General features: G+C 37.7%; 1 protein-coding gene across 3 annotated transcripts; it reads left to right on the top strand.

Moving 5' to 3' along the window:
• The first annotated feature begins 205 nt into the window (after nt 1-205).
• LOC134535229 (GDP-Man:Man(3)GlcNAc(2)-PP-Dol alpha-1,2-mannosyltransferase) lies at nt 206-17360 on the top strand. Of its 3 annotated transcripts, none has more exons than XM_063374291.1 (10): nt 206-408; nt 489-582; nt 2567-2697; nt 6499-6731; nt 9346-9563; nt 10528-10708; nt 12157-12299; nt 13059-13257; nt 14755-14950; nt 16721-17360. In XM_063374291.1, exons 1-10 carry the CDS (start codon nt 392-394, stop codon nt 16800-16802), a joined length of 1494 nt encoding a protein of 497 aa, XP_063230361.1. In that variant the 5' UTR covers nt 206-391; the 3' UTR covers nt 16803-17360. The 3 variants fall into 3 exon arrangements, with proteins under 3 accessions (XP_063230361.1, XP_063230362.1, XP_063230363.1); XM_063374292.1 differs by having other exon boundaries at nt 265-408; nt 2502-2697; XM_063374293.1 differs by having other exon boundaries at nt 266-408; nt 2529-2697.
• Nucleotides 17361-19189: the final 1829 nt, after the last annotated feature.

Genomic DNA, 19189 nt, shown 5'->3' with positions numbered 1-19189 from the left:
TTAATATAAAAAAAGGATTTTAAAGCAAATAGCGGACAAAGTTGTTGTATGTCTTTCTCCCCTACCATTCATTCGAAATTATATTCTGCGTACGCTATTGACCATTGAAGATGAATAACAAAAATTCACATAATGCCAAGGCGTGCATTTATTTGAATATCCCGCTCATGGAGATGAAACAGTACGTTGCTACTATCAAAACTTTTCTAATGAAAACAACACTGCAACGCTGTATATAATTAGTGTCTTCTATTTTATACCATCAAATATGTTTTTATTGTAGTATCTATGATCTACTAGTGTTTACATTCTCGCCGCTTTTGTTTATAGCACAGCTGCGTGATCAAGTGACACGTGTGTTGTGTTGTAACGTGTACGGTAGTGATATGCGATGGATTTGTTCTCAGTGTGAGTTATTAAAGGAAATGTATCTTGAACAAATGTCGGAACTATAATACGGTCACTAATGTGAATTTTATTTTTCGCAGGTTATTTTTCATCAAGTTATTTGTTTCATTAAGTCTTGGAATTTTGGCATGTACAATTATTCTGTTGCCACTGGTATTCTATGCGGCGAGAAGGGTAAGTAACTATAATGTTTAACTTTTTATTCCTTCCAGTAAATGTGTACGAGAATAAATAATGTGCGGTTCGTCATGTGTGGGATCAGTTAAACTATTCGACAATTTTTTTTTTTGTAAAATGGCATAAATTTAATTTTTGTGGTAAATATTGAATGTTTTATACTTAAAATAAATTTATTCTTGGGTTTAAGTAGCATGATCTTATGTTACAGAAGGTTTGTGTTGTGAAGAGAGTGCAGAAGAGACACCGCTCTACCTGCAGTGTTTTGACTTTGGTTCCTTACCCTTTGTAGACTGTTATTATCTTTGAAAGATTTGTGCAATGGGAGTGCATGACTTGATGTAAGCTTTTGGACATACGCCATTGCTAGAGCAAGTCCAAAAGCTTACATCAAGTCTTGTAGACTGTTTCTCAGATGAAGAGGAAGCTTGCTCACTTTGAATTCTCTCCCTTGCATACAAACAAAACACGTAAAGATAATAAAGGCGAAATATTTAAGAAATTTTTTAATTTTAATCTCTAATACATGGGCAACTAAAATCACAATTTAAGACACTGCAGTGTCTAGTTTCAAATTGTGAACATGCTTTGGATGTGTAAATTAATGTGTGTGAATTCTCCAAGCATGAGCAGTAATTACTCATTATACATAACATATTCTTAATTTAAATTTAATTATGATAATAAAATACATTTTTATTTAGATAATTTATTTCTTACATTTTACTGACACACACGTCTGTAACCTGCACTTACGTCAAATTCGATGAACATGGAGGGCACCACAGTGCACAAGAGGGCAAGAAAGTATACAGTTTCATGCTGCCTCTGTTTTAGTTCCGCCAGAATCGTGAGAGCACGAAAGAAACCTCTCTGCTGGCTGCTTTGTAACCACATTCTCTTTTTTTTTTACTGTAGGAATATAATACTGTTAGACCAGTGTTATACTGTCTTCTGGGGCTTTCAAATAAGACTGTATTTTCGTTAAATTTTGAAAGTAGCGGCTTCTGGTACTTAAAGCACCTAACTATCCCAAACTCCACCATTACCTACAGCAGCTAAATGTTGACATTACATAAGTTATATATTTTTGTTGTAATTCTATATTCATTTGTTATTGTCTAATCATGGCAGTTTGAGGTATAGAAGTCACACAATTAGTATTGTACAACCTTTATGAACAAACCTGTATCTTTTTGTCACCTAAGACTTATTCTGCAAATGGCATTCCGGATTGAACTGAATAGTTTATTTGGCTTTAGTAGTGCAAATTATTTTAGTTCTTAACCTATTAGGTTAGGTTAGTTTACTATTATAAGTTTATGAAGCATGATTTTTGTTTAATTGTGTAGTACTGTGACTGGAAGTCTTAACTTCGATTAAGCCAATACATAAATAATAAATAAAGAAAATCAGCATAGTTGTATTTTTTGTTTCCGAGATAAAACTTGATGATGTGAGTGGAGATGGCAGCTCTATCATTACCACGCTTATAATTTACAGGACACACTTGCGAGAAAAAAAAAGTGTAAGAAAAAATAAAGAAAAACCTGTAATTAATTCTTGTAACATTTAATTTAAAAACTAGAAAGTTATTTTTATGTATTTCACAAGATACATTTTTTTAAACTTAATGTTTTGGTTCATATATTTTATTTCAACGATCCCATTTTCATCTATTCTATTATCACGTTTCCTTTTATGTTTTCAAATACACTTGAAGACATTTATAACATTTTTTAATGTAGCATATGTATTTTTGTTTACTAAGCTATCTTCAGTCGTTCTACAATTTTTGATTTTCAAAAAAAAAAAAATTGTCTTCTGATAGTTTTTTTTTTTTTTTTTAATTGCCCCGAGTCCCTACACAACATTGTTTCCCGCAAGTAGTGGTCGAGTTAGTGCAGTTCTGTCAGTTCCCCGAGTGTGGAGACGTCTTGCAGCCACCAGCACCGGCGTGTGGTTGGTTGGTTGGTGGCAGCACCTGCACAAGAAGAGGAGCGCGGGGGCGGAGCCCGGGGTGAAGAGGGTGGGGGTGTTCCACCCCTACTGCAACGCCGGCGGCGGCGGTGAGAAGGTCCTGTGGTGTGCCGTGCGGGCCATGCAGCTCAGGTGAGGTCCTCGGAGAGGGGAGAATATACCAACCGTTTAGTAACGTTCGCAGGCTTTCATGGCCATTGTCTGAAGTAGCTTGGCTTCTGGGTCGTAGCAGCGTCCTTGGCGAATGATTCGCCGACGTTTCGGTCGACCAGTAGGAAACTGCTCCCTGATGATGGCGACTGCAATGTCGACCGAAACGGTCGCCATCATCAGGGATCAGTTGCCTACTGGTCGACCGAAACGTTTGGTGAATCATTTGCCAAGGACACGGCTACAACCCAGAAGCCAAGCAGAGCTACTTCATACCAACCATTTGTCTGCGTTTCATTCAGTTTAAAACTGCTCAAGCAGGGTTCCTGCAGGAGGAGGGGGGGGGGGTAGGCGTTTCACCTGCTCCCTCTTCTGTCCGTGACCATTCAGAACTAACAGGTCTAGAGTGATAACAGCAAGTAGTACACTCCAGTCCACACCTGACTTTTGTTTGACGTCTATACTATTTGTCATTTTTTTAGAGCTACAGTACTGTGTATAATTTTTTAAAATGAAAATTACCTTTACAAGTTAAATAAAAATACGTATTTGATAATGATTGTCAAGTAGTGATGGGTCGAATCCCAATTTTCTTGAATCCAAATCTCAAATTCAAATCCCAAAAAGTATAGTTTTGAATATACCCCTTGAATCTGAATTTAGGCATCAAAAATAAAAAAAATAAAATAATGTACAAGAAGTAAAATAATGATAATATGGTGTTACAATTTTCAACTCCTTAATTGTTTGTTTCACTTACTAATAATCCAAAATCAATAAATATTCTAATTTTATTTATATAATTACACATAAAATGTACAATATCTTGGTGAACACTAATAAAATAGGTAGTCCTTGTATACTTCAGACTTGTCAGTGTAGCATGTTTTTAAATTAATTCATTTCCTTCAATAATTTTCTTTGAATCTTTTTCCTTGCATATCAAATCTTTTGAGTACTGAGGACTTGATGGTGTTTGAGGATTTGCTACTGGTGTAAAAAAAAATAATTTAACAAACCATAAGCATGTGAATGCTATTATTGTTTGTGCATTTGATCTTGAATTGTATTTCATAGGGATAACAACTGCCTGAAACAAATGTTTTAACAATAATTTTCAGGTGTGAAGTTTTTGGTATATTTGTAAAAGTTGCAGAGGGATACAAATCACAATTTTGTCTTTACTTCCATGTTTAAAACTATTGATTATCCACTTTACAACCCATAGAGGTGAGAGTACATTGGCAAGACATTGCACTACTCAGCTTTGTGTGCGCAGAGACGATAAAGCATCAGCCAGTGTCCCGTGCATCGTTCGTGCACATTTCAACCTTCAGCATGCAAATAAAGCTGTAGCCAGAGGCCAGCCCTAACTTTCTCGCAGTCACGGACAGAAAAAAAATAATATTTAGGACATTGTAAACAGTGATGAAAAATGCAAATAGGTAATATGAGGGTAAGTGGGTTTTGTCAGCTAATTTTGTTTTCGTTGACACACCATGCGAGTTTTTGTAAATCAATGCACATATTGATATTATTCATATTTGATATCATGTGTCTGATTTAATTTATTTAGCTTTAAAAGAAAGCAATTTCTTTTTTTTTCAGTCTGGTGATTTCCTGGCTGTTACTGACTAAACCTTTGTTTTCAGAAAATATTTTTATTTGTGCATTAATTGTCTTTTGGTCATGATATTATCAACATCCATGCAATATTTATTTTATTTACTGATATTTTATTACATTGAAATAACATTATGAGTTTGGTACAAGTGTGGGGAGAGAGTGCAGGCAAGACGGATATTTATTTTTAAACTTTAGGTGAGTACCTAGTAGTAAACGTTTTAAAAAAGACTAGTGGCAGATTTTGATATGAAAATGACGAAGGAATGTGGCAAAGTCAGGTTTTACGTGACAGGTACAGTATTGCCTAGTATAACAGATTTTCAGTAGGTATCTAGGTATTCCATATACAGAACTACAAAGTGTTATATGCTCATCACAAAAACAGATAAAATTATGGGGAAGTCTGTGTTTAGTACGTAACATTAATACGAATCCTGAAACTTAATTAACTTTTTTATTATCAAGTGGTTTGCAAACCTTGTGAATTTTTAATAAATTACTTGATTAATTACTGGATTATCTTGTTACTGTGTAGAAGTGGTGTTAATTATTTTGTAGTTTCTAGTGTCTGGCATGAACTTGGTAGCATTTAAGGTGAGTTGATGGGTGTTGCTGGAAGTTGGCAGCACGAGGCGGAGTGGTGGGAGGGAGTGAGCGTGTCCGTCCCAACAACTGCACAGTGCTAGCAACTTTCACAATGGTTTTAAACTAATAAATCCCCAAATATTACATTCTATTACAACACGTTTAATGCTGCAATGGGGTTGAAATAGAATGAATGCTTAATAATAAAAAAAATATATAAAACTAGCGGACCCAACAGACGTTGTTCTGTTCAAACGTTTTAAATTCGAAAATTTACAGGAAATTTCCCTGAATATAATCGCAACACCATCTGCCGGGTCGAACTGAAATAAAAATAATTTATTTTTGAATATTCGATAACGCGATCACAGCGCTTCCTACCGGATCCAATGTAAAACATCCAAAGTTCAACAACATTAATTAAATAAATTAATTAAAAAATATAATTTATCGGATTGAAATGTGAATCTAAACCATTATTGAATCCACATGAGCACAATCTTTAAAGTGGACCCGACAGACGTCCTGTTCAAACGTTATAAATCCAAAAATTATATTTTTTTTAACTAAACAATAAATTAAAAATTAAAAAAATTAAATTTAAATGTACTTTAAACTTTAATTACATTAAGTAATTTTTATTTTATAAATGTTATAATTTATTTTACAAACTTATATTTTTATTTTCAAAGAGGCGTTCAATGCGTCATAAGTTGCATAGAATAAAATGAGAACTGACAATTTAAAATTGTAGGTTAATTTTATTGTTATTGAATGCACGTCAATTCATAATTAAAAGTAATGAAAAATGGTGTAAAATACTCACTTCTATACTGCACTTTACATATTTTGCACAACGTATATTTTTTATTACACTTTAAAACGTAGAATTAAATGAGAACTGACAATTTAAATTTGTAGGTTAAGTTGATTGGTATTGAATGCACGCGTATACATAATTAAATTCACGAAAAATAATGCAAAATACTCACTTCGATACTGAACCTCACAAATATGCATAATGTATATTTTTAATTACCCTTTAAAATGTTATTTCAATAAATAATAATATAATATTCTCAATAAGCAATTATTTTTTTAATTTACTGTAATAACAATTCATATAATAAATCCAAAGATTAACAACTACAGATAAATAAATATACAACACACACACACATTTACATACATAGAACCTAAACTATCCAAAGATCAACAACAATTTATAAATTAAAAAAAAATATTAAATAAACATTTTCCAGTGGACTGAATTGTGAATCTAAACCATTCTCGAATCCACCTGAAGACACACAAAAAATGTCATTAAAATCGGTTCAGCCGTTTAGGAGGAGTTCAGTGACATACACACTCACAGAAGAATTATATATATAAAGATTACTAACCCAGATTTGACATTCACAGACATGAAAAAAAATCTATGAAACTGCAAAAATAGTATTTTGTGATGTGAAACATTATAATTTGATGTACGTAAGTTGGAAAATGATTTCAAATATTTTTTTTTTTTAAACATGAACATATAGTTTGTATTTGAACGTGTGTGCGGGGCAGGTACCCCACGGCGGAGGTGGCCGTGTACACGGGCGACCTGGACTGCTCGCCCGACGAGATGCTGACCCGTGCCCGCCAGCGCCTCAACACGGCCGTGCCCCGCCCCGTGCGGCTGGTGTACCTGCGGCGCCGGCGCTGGGTCGAGGCGGCCCGCTACCCCTGCTTCACGCTCCTGGGGCAGTCCCTGGGCTCCGTCGTGCTGGGGCTGGAGGCCCTCTTCTCCTACGTGCCGGGTACGCTCGCTGTTCGCGCCGCACTTCCTTCGGGCATGCTCCAGTCTCCTCGTGGGGACGGCATGCTTCAGTGTCTTCGTGGAGACGGCATGCTCCAGTCTCTCCGTGGAGACGGCATGCTGCAGTCTCTTCTTGGAGACGGCATGCTCCAGTCTCTTCGTGGAGACGGCATGCTCCAGTCTCTTCGTGGAGACGGCATGCTCCAGTCTCCTCGTGGAGACGGCATGCTTAAGTCTCTCTGTGGAGATGGCATTCTTCAGTCTCTTCGTGGAGACTGCATGCTTCAGTCTCTTCGTGGAGACGGCGTGCTTCAGTCTCTTCGTGGAGACGGCATGCTCCAGTCTCCTCGTGGAGACGGCATGCTTCAGTCTCTCTGTGGAGATGGCATTCTTCAGTCTCTTCGTGGAGACGGCGTGCTTCAGTCTCTTCGTGGAGACGGCGTGCTTCAGTCTCTTCGTGGAGACTGCGTGCTTCAGTCTCTTCGTGGAGACTGCGTGCTTCAGTCTCTTCGTGGAGACTGCGTGCTTCAGTCTCTTCGTGGAGACGGCATGCTTCAGTCTCTTCGTGGAGACGGCATGCTTCAGTCTCTTCGTGGAGACGGCATGCTTCTGTGTCTTCGTGGAGACAGCATGCTGTGATGCAATCGAAGTCGCTTTGAAGGTCACCGTCGCCAGGCGCCAGGACCGTCGAGTGGTCACGGCACCAGGCCGTCTCTCGACATTGTTTTAATGTACACGTTTACCCAGCTAGCTAGTTGGAAGAGATGCCAAACTACTATAATTATAGTAGGTAGTTGTAAACATTTGAAAGAAAGTTTAAATACAAACAATATGTTAATTATTAAAAAAAACATGTTTGAAATTATTGTTCAACTTACATACATCTAACTATAATGTTTCACATTGCAAAATACTATTTTACGTAGTTTCATAGATTTTTTTTCATGGCTGTGAATGTCAAATCTGGGTTAATAATTTTGTAATTTTTTTTAAGCATTCATCCCATTTCAACTCCATTGCGGCATGAAACGTGTTGTAATATAATGTAAGATTTGGGGATGTATTAGTTTAAAACCATTGTGAAAGTTGCTAGCATTGTGCAGTTGTAAATTTTGGGGAGCCACCAGACAAAATTATTTGCCCCTGGGCCCTGAGCCATACTCTAATGCATTAAACGTCACGAAAAAGTTGCTTGATCGTGCCTAACGATGGTTAATAAATATGGATTGGAATTTCCTTTCATTAAAACAGATACTCCCATAAAATACACATACATAACAGATACTTCAACTACATATGTTCCTTGTAGTAATGCGTCCATAAGTACCCTTTGCTCCTTCTAAATACCAATAAACTATTGCCTTTACCAGCTGAGGTGTACATTTTTTTTCTGGGAAAGTGTGTGTGTGTGTGTTAGGAGGGAGAAATAACCACTTTTCTGCTGTTTTGTGTTCAAATCTTTCCATCTGTTGGTGGGAATGATAGATTTTTTTTTAGGATTTGGAGGGGAGAGGTACACCCCCGTCTACTTAAAATTTGTGCATAGCACAATATATGTACAACAAACACAACATTCAAGCATAGCCTTAAATTATAGAAAAGTGAAGTAAAAGATGCCAATTAAATTATAAACAGGTAAATGTAAAATATGGGGGGTTAAATGTTTCAACTTTTTCATTGGTATCAGTGTTTTTAAGTATTGTTTGAAAAGAATTGCATCGGAAATCCAGGAATTTGGGCATATCTGCCAATGCTGATTCTAAAATGATTACATAGGTACATCACTAGCTGGAATTGGTTATGGAATTCATTTGAAATCGTGGAAAAATCATGGAAATGACCCATTGATTGTTAGTCAAGGGGACTACGTCTGCCAACTCAAAGACTGAAAACATTTTTTTCTTCAGATAGTGTTTTAGTGCCTATAAAATGGTGTTGCAAAGTTCTGTTTGAACTAGCTAAGCTGTGGGAATGAGGAAGCCTGGTTTTGCTTTTTTTTTTTTTTTTCTCGTAAAAATGCAAACTAGGTAAATATTTATAATAAAAAAATTAGTTACAGAAATTTGTAACTTTTGTTGTGGAAAGTCAGAAAAATTTTATTACAGATTTTTGTGGGCACTGTGAGTACCTAATCAGTAGGACAGAACTACTCAGAAAAGTTTAAATAAATCAGCAAACTCCAACGTCATTTATGTCAAAACAGTTACTAAAAAGCGATATAAAATCAAACACTGTTACTATTAATTTTTTTCCCAATCTATGTACATATAGTTCATACATTTTGGTACAAAATTCATGCTTAAATGAATTCCTTTTAATGAATTTACTATAGGAAAAGATAACACTTTTAAATTTGAATTAATTTTTGTAAGTTACTGATTGGTTAAATTTTTTGTAGCTTTGTTTCAGTGTTAAATGATGTTTTGACTTGCATTTCAGTGTTTATATATATATATATATATATTGTTTTCACATGCTTTGTGGTGTTATTTTGAGTTTATCGCAGTTCACCACATAATCTTGTCTCTGTGTGAATGCGTGGTTTGGTTGGCGGGAGCGTGCCGGGTTGGCAGTGGTGGCTGACGCGAGCCTGCGTGGTGTGTGTGTTCGGGCAGACCTGTACATAGACACCATGGGCTACGCCTTCACGTACCCGCTCTTCAAGTACCTGGGGGGCTGCCGCGTGGCGAGCTACACCCACTACCCCACCATCACCTCGGACATGCTGCGCCGCGTGGCATCCCGCTCGGCGGCCCACAACAACCGCCCGGCCATCGCGGGCAGCCGCTCGCTCACCCTCGGCAAGATGCTCTACTACCGCCTCTTCGCGTGGGTGCGTCCAGGGCTGGGCCACGTCCTAGCTAGCCGGAGGAACTTCCCGAGAAGTTCCAGTGTTTGAAATAGCTTGGCTCGAGGCATTTAGCCACATTTTCCGACAACTTCAGGGCAGCCTACAGCTACTACTGTGGACTACTCATGTCTGAATGCCACCAGCCAAGCCTGTTCAGACCACGGTCGTGAACAATCGCCAACTTCATCATGATCCGGTGTTAGCGTGCGTAGATGTGCTTGGTTACGTTTGTTCCTCCCTTGATTTAGCGGAAAAAAAAATTATTGTATTAAATGAAATTCAATATTTTTGTGCAGTTTAGATTATTCATGTACAAATTTTTTTTTTTACTGGTTTCTTATTGTTTTTTACTTACCTCAAAGTAAGAACTCAGATTAAGTGAAATGAAGCAATGCTTCTTAACCTATAATTTTCTGAACCAATTTTTTTTTATTGGCTAAGTGGTTTTACCATTGAAAAAAAAAGGGAAGGGGGGTAGCCAAGAAACTTTTCTATGTTTGACGCCACTGATTCTACTGTGTAGCTAGCATGGGCCCTCTTTCGTCTCAGTATTTTTTTTTTATTTCAAAGAGCCTGGCTACTTAAAGATCATGTTTAGTTTAGTGATGATAAAGTTTCACAACTGTAATGAACATGGTGACACAAAATCCTGCAAATTGTCTTAACATTTATCTGACTCTATGTTTGTTATTTCCCCTCTCACCCATCGAGCGTCCCGCTCCTTAACGTTAACATTAGCATTACTCTCTGATGATTCATCTCCTAGACTTACTTTACCGGCTGTTAGGAAGTTTCACTTTAAAATTCCTTGCAGTTTTCAATTGCGTCACTGTGAAATGTGAAACTCTTTTTCCTTGTGTCAGCAAACATGGTCACTGGCTTGGAGACGCCAGAGCTGGCCGGCTCAGAGGCAGGGGCGCGGGTGCTGAAGGTTGCTCTGTGGCAGCTGTACAGGCTGGTGGGGCGCTGCGCAGACATTGTGATGGTGAACTCGAGCTGGACGGAGGAGCACATCAACGAGGTGTGGCAGTGCCCGCTGCGCACCCACAGGGTCTACCCCCCGTGCGACGTGAGCGAGCTCAAGGCTCTGCCCCTGCTGTCTGATGGCGACGCCTCCCCGGCACCTGGTAGGTGTCTCCGTCTCTGGCACCTGGTAGGTGTCTCCGTCTCTGGCACCTGGTAGGTGTCTCCGTCTCCCTGGCGGCTGGTAGGTGTCTCCATCTCCCCGGCGACTGGTAGGTGTCTCCGTCTCCCCTGCACCTGGTAGGTGTCTCCACCTCCCGCCCCCTCGACCAGTTGGTAATGCAAGCTCGTTTCAGAGGACAGAGACTGCTTATTTGCTACGTGCTGAGATTTATGCTTAAACTGTGTGCTTAATCTACATAATTTATTACAACATTAAATTATTTTCATCAACAAATACATTATACTGTGGTAGGCTTATATTAATCATTCTTTTTTTCATTCAAATTGAATATAAAATTTTTCACAAATATTAAATATTTTTGGTATCAAATTTTCCTTGACTCAGTAAAATTTTGATTCTGAAAAATGTTTTTTTTTATCCAAATGAGTATGTAGGCTACATAAAAGTAAAGTATTATTATAATTTTAGTTATGTATTATGTTGCAGAGAACAAATCCAAATTTTTCACTAAATCTTCGTAGCTTCATACATGTTCTTGTTTTATAAATGAGCCCCATTTGGTATATCTTTGTAACAAATATTAAAAGAAAAATTATTTGATTTGAAATAGGTATTTTTCAAACACTCACCGGGCATTGCTGTCCAACAGGCAGTATTTGACACTCGGACATTACTTCTACATATTGAAGGAAAAAAAAAAAGTTAAAAATATATTTTTAGTAGTGAAACTAACCTTATCTGCTGTCAAGAGAGTGTTAAATATGAAATTTGTATTTTGAAAAGCAAGACTGTTAGCTATCGCCATTTTCATTTTATGCCAAACGCAACCTAAACCAAACATTTCGAAATAAACGCATACAGTATGTCAGTTTATGTAATTTACCAGCCAAGTTATTATTTTTTTCCATATACAGCACACAGCAGCAAAGTATCCGATAGAGAGACATGCATTTGACTCTCAGTTTAGTTTAGTTGTACTGACAGCTGCGCTCCGCATGGCTTGCCGTGGAAGGCCAGGGGTGTTGGTGTGGTCCCACCGAACCACTGGGCTTCAGTGACTGGCAGTCCCATAATTTGCCGTTAGCATAGACGGAGGGCGGAGGTAGGGTAAAGCAGAAGCACGGCAGAGAAACCCACCGGATAATTACGACATTTGCAACTCTTCCCATGATGCAGGATTTGCCTGAATGTTGTGTACAGATTGCATTAACTTTGTTGTCGCAATTCATATCTCTTTATCTCTCTTTTTTTTTTTTTTTTTAGAAACGGAGCAACTCATTCATGCCACGCTATGAAACTTTCGCTACCTTATTGGCTAATTTGTAAGTGATGTGCTTTTCTTAAGAACTTGTGACTGATGCGTTTCGCTTTTACACACTAACAAAGTTGCACCTGGCGTGAAGCCTCATCTCGCCTGTCTTGTTCCAGACGTGGGTGCGGGCAGGACCAGGAGGAGCGGCAAGGTCCGGATCGTCTCCGTGGGGCAGTTCCGGCCGGAGAAGGACCACCCCATGCAGCTGCGGTCCATGTACCAGCTGCGGCAGATCGTGCCGGAGGAGGTGTGGGACAACGTGAGTCCGGCTGGTGCTCCCGCTCATCGTGGCAGCGTGTGTTGTCTCGGTGTCGACCAGTGATGGCTAGGGAATTTCGCGATGGAGTCGAAATAAGAGGAACAAATGTATTATTCACAAGTATAAAATATTGTTTGAATTGAATTCTAACAAACAATGGATTTTTTTTTTTTACCACACTTCATAAGAGTAGAAGGCAAATTGATCCAAAATACAGTAAAACACAAAAAACTTAAAATGCAATTTTTTTAAACCAGTAAAAATTTAAGTTAGAAAATGGTTTTGCTCAAACAAATTATATACATAAAAATGAGTATGAGTACTTCTAATAACCTTTAATGATAATCTTGTGTTATTTGTAGAGCCACGGAATTTTCGCACATTCATTTAGTCGTAAGCTGGAATCCAAACCTCCACACTCTCGCACTGTGTTCATGATTGGACCGCAGTTATCTGGACACGCCCCTCTACGACCGTGAGCCAACGATGCCCAGCTGGGAGAGAAGTAAGCGAATCAGCTAGTGCCAAATAACAAGGATAAAAATGTTCTCGCTAAGAAATCAACCAATGGGAAAAAGTAAACATGGGTCGAGCACAACCTATAACTTTTGAATTCTATCCTGAGGCCAGAGGAATCCGCAAAATTTCCGGGACTCTAGTTATTTGTTAGGGTCGTACTTTTTTTTTTTCAATTAGTTTTTTCCCATGTGGAGTGTACTGAAGACAAGCTGCAGGGTCACCGAGCGGTGCCGTGCGCAGCTGACGCTGGTGATCGTGGGGTCGTGCCGCAACCGCGAGGATGAGGAGCGCGTGCAGGACATGAAGGACCTGTGCAAGCACCTGTCCTTGGAGAACAACGTGCAGTTCCGCGTCAACATCTCCCACCGCGAGCTGCGGCAGGAGCTGCAGCAGGGGCTGGTGGGGCTGCACTCCATGTGGAACGAGCACTTCGGCATCGGTGGGTCGCGTCGCTTTATTCCTAGACACTACTTCCTTTTTGAAAACTGGAGATCTCTGTGTTATTATTCACAAGGACTAGGGGCGCATCAACTAAATTTCCAAAGGAGCAGCAATATACCTTTTTATAAAGAATCATCGATCCCCCCCTATTGAAGCGGGGGTCCGGGGGTCCTCCCCGGGGAAATTTGTATTTCAAGGTGGAAAATAGTGCTATTTAAGCAGTTTTATTATCTAAAAATTGATTACACAGCACTTTCTTTGCCCCCGTTTCCCCCACTTCAAGGTTTCAGAGGGATGGCAAAATATCCTTGCCCCCCCCCCCCCCCTTGTTGTTGCGCCCCTGACAAGGACAATGTGTTTTTCCAACACTTATATATTTCTCAATACTAATTTCACCTAATTAGTGACATATAAGGTAAAATATGGGTCGCGAGCCTGCCTCTCCCGCCGGCTTCAGACACTGCCTCAATCCCTGGGGACGACACACTGTCGCTTTATTTCTAAACGCTACTTCCTTTTTTTGAAAACAGGAGATCTGTGTTATTATTCACAAGGACAGTGTTTTTTTTTTCAACACTTAGATATTTCTCAATACTAATTTCACCAAAATATTGAAAAATATAAGGTAAAATATAAAAAATAAAAAATATAGTTAGATACATTATTTTGGTTTTAAGTAATAAGTTAAAAGTGAGCACTTTAAACCTGTATGGTTCTTGCTTTTCGTGGTAAATGCCAGTTAGGTTTTCAATCAAGAACCGAGGTTTTCAATCCCTGTTCCTGGTCTTATAAAGGCAAAAAAAAAAAAAAAAAAAAAAAAAAAAAAAACTGTTTTGTAGCCAAAGTGCTAAACTAAAAATACGGATGGGCTTATTCGTTCTAGCCTTGTCAGAAAATGGTAATTGAAAATAATTCAATAACGTAGACTAAAAAGGACTATACATTCTTTGCAGTAGCCCTAAAACCTACTTTTTTCAAAGTATTTTTAAGCCAACCTCAAACGATGGAATAGATCAATCATCGCTGGCTTCCAGATCCTGATGGCAAAGATCCATTCTCACTGTCTTGTTCAGAGCTATTAGTGGTCATTTATATATTTTTGCCTATAATACAGATTTTATTTGTTTTTAATAGTGTAATCTTTAACCAAATGCATTAACAAACTCTCAGATACTTGCCAATTTACTTTTATCATACTGAATAGTTGAACAAAGTTATTAAAAATAATTATATTGTAAAAGTGTATATTAGTCAAAATCATTTTTGTGTCATATTTGTTATAGTTATGAATGAACAAAATTCATAAATATGAAAACAATTACACCAAAATCTTTGGTTTTTAAAAACAAAATTAGCCTAAAAATAAAACCATTTAATTTTGTTCCTAATCTTAACATTTCTCTGCAGCTCCTTGCAAAAGTGAAATTTATGGCACTAGTGCACCCCAGCTGTCTCTGAGACAGCACCTCGATGTAGCTGTGTGTGCCGGGGGCAGGCATCGTGGAGTGCATGGCCGCGGGACTCATCATGGTGGCGCACCGCTCCGGGGGCCCCCAGATGGACATCGTGGAGGAGTCCGAGGGCAGTCGCACGGGCTTCCTGGCCAGCGACGAGGACGAGTACGCCCGCGCCATCGCCGCCATCCTCCGCATGACCCCCGCCGGCCGGCGCGCCATCCGGGAGGCCGCCAGGTGCGTCCAGCGTCTTCCTCTCCTCCCATCCCTCCACACTCGCAGGACCGTAGCGGGGATTTCCGAATGAGCGGCGGCCGTTATAACCAGTATGTTGTTTTGTATCAGTAGGTTATCTTTATAATTGTTCATCGCTGTAAAATCACAGAAAATTGTAGACTCTTAGCTCACCGATCTTTTATGTATAGAAGTTTGAATTGTTTTTAATACTTTATTCTTAAGTCAGTTGTTTGATAATTTCATTAAAAAAGTAAGAGGGCTTGGGCATAACATTTTTTTTCCTATGTAGGCACTGCAAACATTTCTGAGTTACAAAATAATAATGTTTATAGAGGAGATGTATTTCAGTTCTAATAAGAATTTAAAAAAGCATAAACTTAATGTTTTATGTTATTAGAAAGATTATTTATTATTCCCGAATTTGTTGTTTACTAAATGTGTGTCTGCTATGATTTGCCACTAGCGCATCCTAGTGGCACAAGGCAAACTATCCCTGAAAGCTTATAGCTTTTTTCTCCAGAGATGCTTTTGATATGCAGGATGGCGGAATATAAATGTTTGCTGAAGACGGGCATTGTCGGAAATAATCTTGCAATGAAAGAAGTGAATATCTACGGACAGAATAGCTAATAAGTGAATAGCTAGGTACCTCCAATTTTTTTTAAAATAACTATTTGTTATCATGCCATGATTTTGCAGATCCATTAGCAAACAGTTTGCAGGTAATCTATAGTTGTTAATACTTATAAGCAAATACCTTGGTCATTGAAATACCTTCAGTGAATCCTCTTCCAATTGAATTCCAATTGAAATGACAAAACTTTAGTTTTGATGCCTTTTTATTTTAATAAGAGAATTGTCTGGCCAAAGTTTTGCATAGTCCAGCTGAGCAAGTTTACAGTCAAACCTCATTATTACAAACCTGAAGGGACCATAATTTTAGCACTTTGTAATAACGAGAGTTTGTATTAACCAAACTATTGGCATATCATGACAAAAAAAATGATTGAACTTTAATTGCCTAGTTGCAATTATAAAGAAAATTATATACACTGATGGTAGTATAAGCTGGCTTCACTACACGCATAGTAATATGTAAACACTGAAGAAAACAAACACAATGCAACACTTACAGAGTAAATCATAAATAACATAGGAAAGCATACCTTATTTCCTGGGACTGTAAAAGTACTTAGCATAAACGGGAATTTCGTACTAAGCGGATTCGTATTAATGAGGTTTGACTGTACTTTGTTTAAGTGTAGCACGCACTGACCACTGACCGAACATAACTACAATTCTCGGCTCACATCTCGCAAGAACACAAGAAACACAGACTAACCACCAGTGGTTTTGTTGGCTGCAATTTTTATTTTTTCAATTAAGGTTGGAAATATTTTGTACAAACAGATAGTTTTCATTTTTGTATTAATATAGTGTTTTTGTATACACCCAAGATGATTTTTCTGCAGAAACTGTATTTAAAGTAGACTTGTCATAGTTTCACATAGGTACTTAAAAGATACTTCCTTCATATCAAGTACACATTTGATTGATATTGATTCGACTCTTTATACATATTGAACAAAATAAGCAAAAACATTAGTGCTGTGTATATTTATATTGGCATTAGTGCTGTGTGTTTTGCTGAACAAAGCAAACTTATGATAGGTACTTTCTTTAGATTTTATTAACAGTTGTTATATAAAATTGTGGCACAAATTGTAGGTGTTAATTTAGCCAGTGAAGTGTCTTATCTTTTTGTTTCAGGGCATCAGTGGATCGATTCTCCATACACGAGTTTGAGAAAGGTTTCTTGCGTGCGGTTGACCCGTTTTTCAGCAAGAGCTGATGCACGTAGTGTGGCTTGACTGTTTTTTTTGTTCTGTTTGAGTGTGATTTTATTTACGAGCAGTCAAGAAGCCGCTTGCAGCCTTAATGAAAGTCCATTGTTTTAGTTCTGGCAAGTTTCAGTGTATGCAAACTGTCATTCTTTCATTCGGCTGTGATTTCTCTCTGTACCAAGCCAAAGAAGTTGGAAGTAGAAATACATAGGACATTTGCACAATTATGTTTCATAGTCTTGATTCCTAATTGATAATATTTTATTTTCAATACTGTAAATGAATCGACACCATCTAGAGATAAAAATAAATTTTAATGAATTTACTTTCTCAACCTGAATGTAAACTTAGTCATGTGAATTTTAAACTGAAACTAAAACTGTTATAGTTGTGTTAGAAAAATTTACAGACTATTTCTATTTCTATTTTTTATTGCATATTTCACTTTGGCGTAAGAAACGTTAAGTAAGTACGCCGTAATTGATTAACCCACCCACCACCAAAACCCAAATCACGGAAAATTTGTATTGAGTTCAACTTGTAAATAAAATATGGAAAAACTTTAATTGCTCCTTATTTCTTTATTAATTGTATATTTTACATTACATTTGGTTCCTTAAAGTATCATTAGTTCATTCAAGACATTGAATTATCGTTCCGTACATCCTTGAATATGTCAGGAAAAAGAATTGAAAGTACGTAAGTTTCCCTACTTGGTGACAGTACTCGTGAACTTAGGCTCTGATTCACTCTAGCAGTACTGGCCGATTGTCTTCTTGATGGCATCATTTTATATATGTCATTTCTTTGAATGTTCCGCCATACAAGCATTTAATTTTTTTTTTGTTTTGTAGCAAATTTTTTCATCAGATAAATACCTAGTACTATTTGCTGTTTGTTAAAAGTCAGTACTGATTATTAGTGGTGAGTCAAAACCCAATTTTCTTGAATCTAAATCTCAAATTCGAATCCCAAAGAGTGCCTAGAATATATCCCTCGAATCCAAATATAGGTCTTAAGGGTCAAAAATAAAATAATATACAAGAAATTAAAAATATTTACTAAGGTGTTGAGACATTCAATCCTTTAAATATTTGTTTCACAAACTGAGTTTCCCGAATCATTACATATTGTAATTTTATTTAGATAATAACATGTTAAAAGTACAATATCCTAGGAATGGAAACTGTATATGTATGCCAGGAAAAAACATTGACCTAATAAACCTCACTTTGTTCAGAGGTTATCAATGTTGAATATTTTTATTTTACTTTATTTCTTCTAATATATTTTAAATATTTTTTCTCGAATATCAAATCCTTCGAATATTGAGGATTTGATGGTATGTGAGGATTTGTGGAAATGATTGGCCCATCCCTACTAATTATGTATGAGATGAGCTCTATTTACTTTTTAACAAATAACTGCAATCGGAACAAAATAATTTAAAATTAAGATGAAGTAGCAGAACCTTAAATCTCAGTGGGGAGAGTACTAAAGCTAGTACATATGTTAACTACACTGCTCACCAACCTGGGTACTTCATCTGTGAGAACATGTTCAGTCATGTAGAGGAAAACTGGCGAGCTAGTTCATAAACACTTGGTGCCAAGATTATTCAAGAATATGAGGTAGTCAGGAACAGAAACAATTTAACATAAGGATGTTATTTTCTCCTGTCTATGCCCTTCCAAAGATTCCTGTACCTCTAGCAACAAACTTTTGCACAAATTTTCAAACATTTTCTTTGGGGACAATGACGAACATGATTGCGCATTGTATGCATGATTGCGCATTGCATTTTGGAATTCTGTGTGTGGACAGTTACTCCACCATGTCTATAATAGGTAATAGAGTAGTAAGAAAAGTTCACTTTCCCTAGTTGCTATCCCGTTTACTCTACCTGTGTAATCGCCCCTTTACGTTAGAAAGAAACAGTTCTGTCATTGGAAGTCTAGTTTATTGTTGCGAGCTATGCACCGAGAAGATTCGTTACACGGACGTCCCAACAGCTGACACACCAATTCAGTCCGAAAAATATTGGTAATTGCACAATGCGATCATAAATTACAAGAATAACAGCCAGAGTCGACCAGTACAGGATGCACATGTGGCTGGTGTGTGAGAAGAGGCGAGAAGCTCACAGGTACATGAGGGGGGGAATATTTCTTCTACTCAACAGGTGTGGGTGCACTTATGGAGCTCAATGAAAAAAAAAAAGAGGTTTGAAAGAGAAGTTACACTATTGAAACTAAGTAATCAGTTACCACTGAAAGTATGTGGAGCTCCATGCAACACTAGCCTGCCATAGTATGGAGTAGCAAGTACTGAAAACAAGATGGCGGTCCTGTCTCAAGCAGGCAATGCTATTATTCCTGCAAATTAAAAACAAATA

The sequence above is a fragment of the Bacillus rossius genome, chromosome 8 (assembly GCF_032445375.1).
Source record: "Bacillus rossius redtenbacheri isolate Brsri chromosome 8, Brsri_v3, whole genome shotgun sequence".
Lineage (NCBI taxonomy): Eukaryota > Metazoa > Arthropoda > Insecta > Phasmatodea > Bacillidae > Bacillus > Bacillus rossius.
Note: the sequence above shows the minus strand (reverse complement) of the source record. Positions and strands in the feature narration are given on the sequence as shown.